Source organism: Etheostoma spectabile, chromosome 14, assembly GCF_008692095.1.
Source record: "Etheostoma spectabile isolate EspeVRDwgs_2016 chromosome 14, UIUC_Espe_1.0, whole genome shotgun sequence".
Classification (NCBI taxonomy): Eukaryota; Metazoa; Chordata; class Actinopteri; order Perciformes; family Percidae; genus Etheostoma; species Etheostoma spectabile.
This window is the reverse complement of record NC_045746.1, coordinates 14,831,286-14,842,652: the sequence shown is the minus strand read 5'-3', so window position 1 is coordinate 14,842,652 and position 11,367 is coordinate 14,831,286. Positions and strand designations below refer to the sequence as shown.

Below are 11,367 nucleotides of genomic sequence, written 5' to 3'. Positions count from 1 at the left end.
CCCCCCCCCCCCCCCTCATCAAATTTGTTACCAAATAAATTAAACGTAAAAAATCAAGATAGAAAAATTCCCAGCCATTCCTTCCACTTTGTTAATTTGAAAAGTAGTGGCAGTAGAGAATCTTAACATGTGAAGTCCTTAAACTCCATTTTTAAACCAAGGTATGTACAGTGAGAGGAAATCCAAATCTCTTCAAATTTAATTACCCCATGTTTTTAATTTACGTATAAATAATAAAACTAACTCTACATAACAATACCAATGGTAATCGTACAGAATAGTATTTTCTTTTGCCTCCGACTGTGTAGACTGGCCTTCTGTTAACGCCATAGACCACAAATCACACTATACAGTAAAACCCTGTTCAGAAGAATAACATCAGTGATATGCTTTTTCTTAACATGTAGATCTTGTTGCCGACAATAGAATATGTACATAATATAAATGAATCCAGCTGTGGAATGATAGGAAATCTGGAGCACTTCTGATATTGCAGATGCGGATTCTGTAGATGTATTATGTTGCTAATATTACTGCTGTTGTATGTTGTTTTTGTAAGCGCATGTCTATTGATACTGCTTTTTGTGAAGTGTTGCTCCTGTGCTATACGGTTGGTCAAACAACCAAAAAAGGCTGGGACATCCCAAGTGGTTTTCTTGATTGAACTCTTAGGCTTTCCTGCAGGTAAAGAAGAAGAGGAGAGACAGAGAGAAAAAAGAGCACAGGGCATTTTAAACCAAATCACACACATCACACACATAAATGTAAGACTTTGGAAGTGGAGTGGTGTCTGCAATACACACTGCTTGCACTAATGCCTTCGGGGAGCCTCAGTAATCAACTAGTGTCCATGCAACTCAAATAGTGACAGTCATACTGCTGCAAGTGGATGCACGTTCTTAGAAAATAGTTTGTCATCTCTTTTGGCAGGCAAATTAATTCAGAACATGCACAGTAAGAATTCTGGTGGGGATAACAATAACCTCCAAATTTTTAGAAAACGGAGATTATTTTTATATTTATTCTAATGATGTTCAGAAGCATGTCATTCACCAAACTGTAGTTTCTAAGGGAAGTAAGATTATTCAAATCATGCACCAGATAGTTTTTTTGTGATGCAGGTTGCTGCAAACAGGGCATCTGCAGACAGAACAATCTATGTGTGACTTTTAAGACCTTTTTGTAATGCCAGTTTACCTACATGTATCGTCAATTGTGTATCAGAGCAGTAAACTTGAATCTTCTTTCCCTTATAAATACTGACTTCATGAATAAAACCTTAACAAGGAGTCAATATAAGCCCTCAAGCCTTGTTCAAACAAACTTCATTTTCCATACATTATAATTTGGATTTGAGGTAACAAAATTTCCAAATATGTCAAATATGTCAGAGTGAATTTAAGGGAAATGTGTACAAAGAAAACTAGGAAATTTCCATTTGGAAAATATTGCATCCATAAAAAAAAACATCACTCAGTGCAACCAACATATAGCGTTCACTTAACTTATACATTTATAAGGGAGGTGAACAAGGAAACGTGTATGTTAAAGGGTAAGTGTAAAATTAAATTGATTTGTTGCAGAGGTGTTGTTTATTGGGATGCAGAAAAAGATGATACAACTACATGTGGTTAGTTTAGAGATTGCAATGGATTCAAACTTTGCATGTTTTCTAGAACCAGACCTAGAGAGATAATTTAGATTTTTATTAGAAAACGTTCAAGTTCTAAGTTCAGGCCTTCGTTTTTGTTGAATCAATTTCTTACCTTTTCAAACTTGGTCGGTGACCTGCAGATACCCTGTGCATAAGACACATTATGTGCTTTGGGTAATTAGAAATGTTAAGTGGACCGTTTTGGATGTACTATTTGTATATAATATTTTTATTTTTTATTATTATTATTATTTATTATGTTTTCGGAGTCCCAGAATTCCTACAGAGGAATGCAGTTCCTCAGCCAGCAGCACGTGTCACAGAAACCAAACAGCTTTACCCAAAACCTTCTAAAGTAAGGTTACTGTCTCAGTTGGTACAACACACACACACACACACACACACACACACACACACGCACACACAAACACACACACGCACACACAAACACACAAACACACAAACACACACACACACACACACACACAAATTCACTTACACATTAATAATTTTTCACATCTAGTCAATACAACAAACACCCACACAGATATAAATGCACGCACCTTCTCGCTGCCTCACAAACACACACACATACACACACATCATTCACACAAAAATATTATGTTGTCAACCATTTACAGGGGCACGATCAGTACATTTCCAGTCTCACAAAAACCAAACAAAGTTCAGGCACAAAGTCACTTGGAATTGAGTTACAACCAAACAAAAACCCCGCACTCACCGAAAACTACCACACCAACCAACTAAACAGAGGGAATATGTAAGCATGATAATCATGACAGACAAAAAAGAAACTAATCAAAAACCAAAAAGTCTAAGAGAAAAAAAATCGGATATATCCATATTTGATGGACAACAGGCTAATTTAGCTCTTAGCATTGAAGCTTTTTGAGGACTTGAAAGAAAAACAGCATGTCATGATAATCAGTTACTTACAGATGCTGAGGTAAAGTGACAGTTACAGTATTGATCAGTGTTTGCAAGGATTAAAACCAGGACAAAATAATAAGAGGAAACTCACAACGCACCAAACACAGTTCATGGTCGCCACAGTAACCCGCCATGCAGTTTGAGCATGGTGAATCAAGGCAACGGCCCAAAATAAAAATTGCTAATGGCAACCATCACAGGCAATATCGCCACAGCAACCAACACAGGCCAATTAACTTACAACGCAGTGAGTAGGAAGGGGGGGAGGTTTTAGCGGTTGCTAGGCAACCGTAGCCATAGCGACGCACATCTCCACGATTTATGTATGGACAGTCTTGAGAGTGGTGTGATGTTTTTTTCAGGAAAAATGGCATATGGCACAGCACAAAAACAATAAATGAAAAGTAAAACAAAAAATTAATGACGAACAGTAGTAGGCATTCAACCCTGCGACAGAACATTGGTTAGACAGAACATTTGAAACGAGTAAAAATCTACGTCTCAATCAAACGGTCCCTCTACATAGTGAGCACATAAGAATCAGCCACTTTTACACACTGTATTTCAAATTGATGAGCGCTGTCACCTCATTAAAGTTAATCTACTGTAGGGTTATTGACCTCTTCAGTTCCACATGAAAGACAGCCATTTAAGTACTGAGCCCCCCAATTACATCCACTCTGTTTCCTTAACTTCCACACACATTTCCAGCTGTCTATCACTCCCTCCCCGAGCCCTCCCCATCTCATCTGTTTCAATATACAATAACTCACCTCCTTCAGTAAGGCCTGTTGGCATCCTTGGGCCTCTTCAGCTGCACCTTCAGTCTCTTCATACCGATCTGAAAGCCGTTCATGGCCTGGATGGCAGTCTGGGCGCTGGATGGGTTGTCAAAACTCACAAAACCTGAGGAGGAAGTGACGTAATGAAGGAATCAAACACAAACATTCATCATTAGCAGCCTCATTTATGGTAAAAAAGGTGTAAGTGTAAATAAAGCTAAAATTAACATGTAACACATCTTTTCTCACATGACGAGGAAGTCTCTAAAAAAAAGGTGACAAGAACCATCACAGTGACTCACCAAAGCATTTACTCTGGTTGGTGGCACGGTCAACAAAGACCTTTGCAGAGATGACGTTTCCGAAGGGAAGGAACATCTGCAGTATCTCAGAGTCTGTGAACTCTTGTGGCAGGTGGTAGATGAAGATGTTACAGCCCTCGGGACCTGTATACAAATAGAGAAGAGGCCCACAGAGATATGACATGACAAGTTAGATGATCATTAAAAACTGAGTTAGTGAGAGGAACACAATGCACACCAATTATAATCCATTTTATTTTTAGAGCGCTATTCTAGATACTAAGAGATGCTTTACTTAACAAGTTGCTAAGTAAAAAGAAGACTAAAAAGTGCAGTGCAGAATAGTAGAATAGGACAAAAAGCAAATCTTAAGGCAGGATTTTGGACTCTTGGTTGGATAAAACAAAATGAAAATGTCATTTTGGCCTTTGGGAAAATGTGATGTAGCTTTTTCACTATTTCAGCCATTTTATAATCTAAACAATCATCAAATAATCAAAATAATACTAGATTGAATTGTCAGTGATGGAAATCATTAGTTGCAGTCCTGGTTTTAACAAAGATTAATCCAGAATTTACCTTCACTGTGATAAATGATATCATTCAAGCAAGTTGTAAGGGTATGCTATGACATTTTCACATCATGCAGAGATGAATGAAAACCAATAGATACTTTGAATGGCAGCAACGTTGTTTGCAAAATGGTTATCTGGGATGTAAAGTAAGAGTGTGTGATTTGTGGTAAATGGGCGAACACATGCAATACCACAGGAATGTTTCTCTATCATATGATTATTTGTGAACAGCTCTTTGTGTTTACCTTCTCGTTGCTGCAGCTGCTGCGGTTGCTGTGGCTGCTGAGCCACCAGTGTGGGCTGGTGGGGGAATGGCTGTCCCACCAGGCTGTAGGCAGCAGGGTAAGTGGCTGATGGGGAAGAGGAACAGGTGAGCAGAGAGCAGCAGTGAGGCAGGACAGAGACTGCAAACTAATAAGATCTTTGCTCAAAACAACATCTGACACAGTTGCATTCCCACCTACAGATTCGTTAAAACCAGAAGATGCTTTGCATTTAGTTTGTGAGGTATGACTCATTCTATAAAGCAGCAGATGTTTACATTTTGTAATGTATGTGCATGTTTTGACTTTGGATGTAAATTTCTACTCTACTCATGCAGTGTTGGGTGGACGGGCAGTGCAAAGATAATGTTGTAGCTGCATCCTATTATGTTACATAAAACTGTTTTGCATTCTGGATACATTGACTGGAAGGTTATTTCTATGAAACAAAACCAACGTAAAATGTATATTTGTGAGATTATTTTTTATACATTTTCTTTTTTTCTCCAACAAACACCAATACTTTACACTGGAATGATGAAGCTTAATATCAGTACCAGCAGCAAGTCATGTACATTGCAATAGATTGCTATAAATAAATGGCCATTTATGTCACAGTGTATGGCATTATATTGGACACATCTAACACATTTTACACTGAGACAGTGAGGCTCACCTGTATAGTGCTGCATGCCTGTATATGCTTGCTGCATGGGGTCCAGGACAGGACTCTGAGCTGTGGCAGAGTAAATACATCGTCACCAACTGCACAATTGCACACAAAAAAAAATCCTGAATGCTATTTGGGGCACATCTGCACGCTCCAACGCTCTAACATTTAGTGCTTTAGTTTCATTTCCTTTTGATTAGACCGTTGCGGTTGCACATCAAAACAGGAAGCCTGTAAATCTGTGGGGTACTTTTCATGACAGCAAAATAGTTATTCAAAACTTTCCGGTGTAGATGCTGTGAACGGTTATGCAGCTATACCTTGATAGGCATGAACGCCGTTGGTGTACAGGGCTTCAGTTGCTGATTGGCCGTTGGGTGGAGCTGGCACAGAGGCGTAGCTGTTCAGTGCGATTGGTGGAGGCAGAGCAGGAACAGGTGTGCCTGCCATGGAGGGTGGAGTGCTGGTACCTGGAGACATGTTTAAGGCATTACTTTGTATTCTAATAAATTCATGTAACAGCATGAATACAGAATGTAAAGCAAGACAAAGACGAGATGAGTAAAGATTTGTGCTGAAATGACGAGTTAGAATTAGAGGTAGAGAATAGACTTGTGGGGGCTTTACAATCTGGACAGCATACAACACCCTCTGTCAGGATGGACAGACATGCAATAGATGTCGTGTGTATATACCAATATAATAGAATTACAGTATGGACAGTCACAGTGCCAAAAAATATAAAGACAATGTTAACAAACGTGAAGAAAAAAATAAATTCCAACAAGAGTTCACAGCAGGCGAGCAGCTATGAGAGGCTGCACTTTGGCCCAGCGGGGCTTTGAGATAAATGCTAGCATCAGCATGCTAATCTGCTCACAATGACAAAGCTAAAGTGCTGATGTTAAAGGTACCCTGTGGAGTTTCTAACCTATAGTAGTGCTATGAAGCATTTTTCTTTTATGATGCAAGAGGGGGAAGTGATAAACAATGGTTTCACGCTTTCCCCTCGGTCTACAGGTGGCTGTAATGCACCAACAAACACAGCAATGTGCCAACAAAGCCAGGGAGGAAGAAGACTGCAAGCTGGTAAACATAGACATTTCATTTCATTTCAAACAAGTCAGAAGTCAATAATAGACAAAGATCCGCTTTGCAAATGTTTTATGAGAAAGGAAATGCATTCAACACTTGTGTTAAGACCTCACATATATACTCACAGTGTGTTTTGATGTTTACACATAAAGCTCCACATGGCAAGCCTGGAAATCCAGACCCAAATTCGAAAGATTAAAGGTCTCATGGAAACATGAAAATTTCCCTTTATGATGTGGGTTTTTTAACATTAATGTGTGTTTCCCCAGCCTGCAGTAGCTAGAAGGTGTAAACCGAGCCCTGGGTATCCTGCTCTGCCTTTGAGAAAATTAAAGCTCAGATGGGCCAATTTGGAATCTTGCCCCTTATAAGGTCATAAGGAGCAAGGTTACCTCCCCTTTCTCTGCTTTGCCCGCCCGGGGAGAATTTGGCCCACTTATTGTAGGACTGGCTCTAGTGGCTGTAATTCTGCAACAAGGCTGAATTTTAGGAAAGAGACTTCAGATATGGTATTAGGGGACCACTAAGGTCTAAATAAAAGTGTCCAAAAAGCTCCATGTTATGGGCTCTTTAAGGGTCTGGCATTGAGTAATGAAAATGGCCCATCTTGAGGGGCAGCACCAAGCAAGCATTTGAAAATCACTGCACGCAATTGGATAACACTACAACCAATCACAAAAATACACGGGTTGACGTATCCTGAGCCCCATACGCTTAGCTACCAGCGGAGCTAACTAATGCATTAAACTGTCGTCATCTGTTTAGCTTGCCTCTGGCCCGCCTATATCAGATACGATGGGATTGGTGCAGCTCGGCTACAAGGGTAATTATTGAGCTGCATTACTTAATGCCAGAGTAACTCGTTGAGCAAATTCAAATAGTGCTCTCGCAAGAACCCTGGATTTCCAGGGTACCACAGGGCACCTTTCAGCAGGTAATGTTTACCATGATCATCCTCTTAGTTTACTAACCCAAAATACAGCTCGTTCATTTTGCAGATATTTGGTCATGAATCAAAGTATTGGATAAATTAAAGTTTTGACCTGATGACAACACTAGATTAATTAGCTCAGGGATCACAAAAGTTATTACAATTCATCCTGAGGGGGACATGAATGTCTGTACATTTGCTGTTTACAGTTTCATTAGTTTAAAGTTGCTGCTTATGTCTGTTTCACATATTTCTAAAATGAGTACTGATATCAACATTAGCATGTCCAGTATTAACATGGCTATAATTCAAACTACTTTAGTACTTGCAGGATGCAGGTACTCTAACTTACCCACCATGTAACTGTCTTTTCTTTCTTAAATGTAAAAGCTAACTGACTGAGATGGAAAAAAACATCAAAATAGATGTTTCTTATTTTGTCCTCTTAGGTCCACCTCTCCTTATGTATCTCATATTTCAAACAGAAATCTAATCAAGGCCGGCTGAGGCCAGACATCTCTGCCTCTCATTACCTGAGGAGGGGGTGATAGATGCGATCGGCGTGGCAATGATGCTGCTGGGGTTGAGGGCAGCGAGTTGCTGCATCTGAACCGCCGCCACCGTGGCAACAGGAGAGAGGTAGGCCGACTGAGCCACCAGGGCCTGCTGCTGCATCAACTGGAGGATGGAGAGAGAGAGAGAGGTTGTGATTGATAGAACAGGAGCGAGGGAGTCAGGATTTTAGGCTATGGAGTAGGTTTAGAGCAATCTATGTGGGCTTTTAGCTGTACATTGTGAGTGTGTTACCTGAGTGTAATCTCAGGCTTGTTGTGTAAAGAAACTTAACAAGGAGACTTTAAACATCTAACTGTGGCTTAACATCAGATGATTACAGTGATTACAACTGTAGACAGACCCAATATTCCCATTATGAACTAGTCATAAAACTAGTTTAATGTAATTGCAATGGCTCCAGTCTGAACCTCAATCAGCAGTCAATATATTTGAAGGCACATTGTAACATAACACACACAAACCAACTGTCCTTGGTGACTTGTTTTTGCAGACCTGTCCAGAGGTTTCATGATCTTTATAATCAGACATTGTGGCCAAAATCAGGTTACAATGTAGTAGTGGTCTGTGTCTGTGTCTGGGCTGTAGGTTTTAGTGTATCTGCACATTTTTGAAAATAGCCCTTTTACCAAAGTATAGCAGGTTACTATAAATCAACACATCCATTATGGGCAAAAAAAAAGCTCAGGGCCCCTTAAGCATCACAAAGTAAACGGCTGTAAATTAGCCAAATCTGAAACCATTTGCAGTAAACGGCTAACTAACAACAAGAGCAGTAATGTGGCTTTACTCTTCATTGTAAAGTGTCATTTTTCCAAATAAAATCATCTTCTGTGACATTAAAACGCTTCTATTTGAATCACATGGGGTAAGATTTGCTTTACCGGAATGGTTTGTAGATTTTTATTCAAATATTTTTCACTTTTATCAAATCTCAGGTATTGTTCTTGTAAAAAGGGAGAGTTTGTGTTTCTTAAGAAATATGGGTTGTTACTCACGGCCTGTGTGTAGGCGTTGTAGGCCCCAAGGTGCAGGGTCATGGGGCTGATGACTCCCAGCTGAGAGGCCACCTGTTGCATCCGCCGGAGCCCTCGCTCCTTCTCTGAATCTGCAAACTTTACCACCAGGCTGGACGAGGCACCCTACGGACGAAGTGGGAAAAACACTTTTCATGTCAACATAACTTTTGGCATTCTGGTGGTGTCAGGGTCCAAGACCATATCAGCACAACATCTCTGGTTCAAGCTCGACCAGGGACCTTGTCGCAAGTCATTTCTCTGCTGTCTCCCCTCATTTCTTATCAGTTCTATACTGTATGGTCAAATAAATACTCAAAAACATAGTTTATTGTTTTAATAATTACTGTTTTAACTGAAATAAATATCTATTTTTCACATGCAGTTAGGTATTATTTTAATTTAGTCAACCTGCACCAAACCACAGTACAAATCACCTACAGCAGGGAAAAAAAGATGAGTGCATTTTACAAAGATTTTGTCTTCTTTTTTGTGTGTGTGTGTGTGTGTGTGGGGTGTGTGTGTGTGTGTGTGTGTGTGTGTGTGAGAGTGTGTGTGTGTGTGTGTGTGTGTGTGTGTGTGTGTGTGTGTGTGTGTGTGGTGTGTGAATGTAGAGGGACACAGAAATGAGAAGTGGTGACTGTTAGCTGATCACCAAGTTGAGTGTCTAAAGACTGGATTTGGAGAATCTAAAAGGGTGGGTTCTGTATTTGAGTAGTGTTTTACCATGTGTTTCTCTATGTGCATGGTGTGTGTTGGTGTGGTTTGTTTGTGTGTGTGTGTGTTGTGTGGGTGTGGTGTGGGGTGTGTGTGTGTGTGTGTTGTGGGTGAGAGACTGAATGAGTGAATGAGTGAGTGAGAGAGGTGTGTGTGTGTGTGTGTGGTGTGGTGTGTGTGTACGCGTGATGCATGCGGGAGTGTTGGGTGTGTGGTGTGTGTGTGTGGAGAGAAGAGTGAGTGAGTGGTGCGTGCAGTGCGGAGTGTGTGTGTGTGTGTGTGTGTGTGGTGTGAGAGAGTGAGTGCGTGCGTGCGTGGTGTGTGGGTTGGGGTGTGTGAGGTGAAGTGAGTGAGTGAGTGAGTGAGAGAGTGAGTGAGTGAGTGAGTGAGTGCGTGCGTGCGTGTAGGGGGGGACTCACTGGTAAAGTACGACTCCCATGCAGAGCGTTGATGGCGGCCTGTGCCTCTGCATTGCTCTGGTACTTTACAAATGCACACCCTACATGAAATGACACACCATTAAAAGTGGCCCCACATAGACAGACAGACAGACAGACAGACAGAAACACACACACACAGTATACAGAAATGACTTCCCTTTAAAAAAATACATTAGGAACCGTCTTACATCCAGCGCTTCATCAGTTACCGTGGCATCATTAAACATGGTCCACAAAACATTCATTGCCTCATCAATCACAGTCCGTAAACCACCAAACACATAATTAGCATTGACCAATAAAACCTCTTGCACCATTAGTCATGCCTCATGCAACAAACACGGAAAAAACTAGCAACTTTGTTTGAGCTGTCGCCGGACTTTGATTTACATGGCAAATATCATTAGCATTGTTGTTAGTGACAATTGTAATTTACATTCACGTGATAGTAATGTGCTGAAGGTTTAATTCTCAGGTCTGGATAAAAGTAAAGTTAAACAAAGTCAATGTCACGGTTACGATCTGAACTCCATTTGTAATCATTTCATATTAGAGTAAAGCTAAAGGAAACTTGATATGTGATTTGTTTTGGAAATAGCGGGTAAAGCTTCAAAGAATCAATCTAATCACCCTGGGTAATTTAAATAGGATTACACATTGGATTTTATTGCATCCGTTTAGGTATGGAAAATTTGAAATCACTAAAATGGTTAAACATTCCTAACAGGTTTCACCATTTACCAGTTGTCCTGCGTATAAATGGCCAGGCACCAGACTATTTACAGGCTCTCTTTTAAATGTGTGGGTTTAAAAAAAACAAAAAACAGATGTTATTCAAAGAAATGTACTGAATATTTTAGGAAACATTTTGTGTAATGTATACTGTATCTACTATGATTACTTTCACATAATCGTCTGTAATTTAACAAAGGCACAGGCAGTCTTTGTTTTCATCATGACCAATGAAATAAATTATTCTAACTTTTTGTGTTTGTAATATATATAATGCTTTGATTCTATGCAAAACAATGTATTTGTGTTGTTTGCTGTTTATACTTTGTTTTATTTTGTATTTCACCTCTCTTTTGTGTGTTTCTCAGGCATGAGTTGACATTACCTTTGCTGGTACCGTCGGGCCCGCGTAGCACCGTGCACTCCTCTATGCTGCCGAATGGCTCAAACATCTTTCTCACATCGGTGTCCGTCTGCTGTTTTCCCAGCATGCCCACAAACAGCTTCCTGTCTTCTAAGGGGAAGGAGATCGCCGAGATGGGAAGGAGAAAATAGGATAATGTGCGGATAATGTGAGTGAGATTACAGTTGAGGGGAAAAAAGTGGGAGTAGATGTTTCATGGGAGATGTGATACAGGCATTGAAAAGGGGAAAAGGGGGAGAAGT

At 40.2% G+C, this 11,367-nt stretch overlaps 1 protein-coding gene across 3 annotated transcripts in view; it reads right to left on the bottom strand.

Annotated features, from left to right (window-relative positions):
• celf3a (cugbp, Elav-like family member 3a) overlaps positions 1-11,367 on the bottom strand; it is a 27,267-nt gene continuing 15,900 nt past the window's right edge. Inside the window, exons 5-15 of one of the 3 annotated variants that reach the window (XR_004334921.1) lie at positions 11,087-11,215; positions 9,949-10,028; positions 8,795-8,938; positions 7,757-7,901; positions 5,518-5,667; positions 5,204-5,263; positions 4,510-4,614; positions 3,690-3,833; positions 3,379-3,511; positions 2,847-2,939; positions 1-678 (exon numbers count right to left, since the gene is read on the bottom strand). Coding sequence is in view for 2 of the 3 variants with exons in the window: in XM_032535203.1 (XP_032391094.1) it covers positions 3,384-3,511; positions 3,690-3,833; positions 4,510-4,614; positions 5,204-5,263; positions 5,518-5,667; positions 7,757-7,901; positions 8,795-8,938; positions 9,949-10,028; positions 11,087-11,215 (1,085 nt within the window). In the remaining variant the exon portion in view is untranslated. The remainder of the gene's footprint in view (positions 679-2,846; positions 2,940-3,378; positions 3,512-3,689; positions 3,834-4,509; positions 4,615-5,203; positions 5,264-5,517; positions 5,668-7,756; positions 7,902-8,794; positions 8,939-9,948; positions 10,029-11,086; positions 11,216-11,367) is intronic. The other 2 variants (XM_032535203.1, XM_032535204.1) reach the window with 2 other exon arrangements.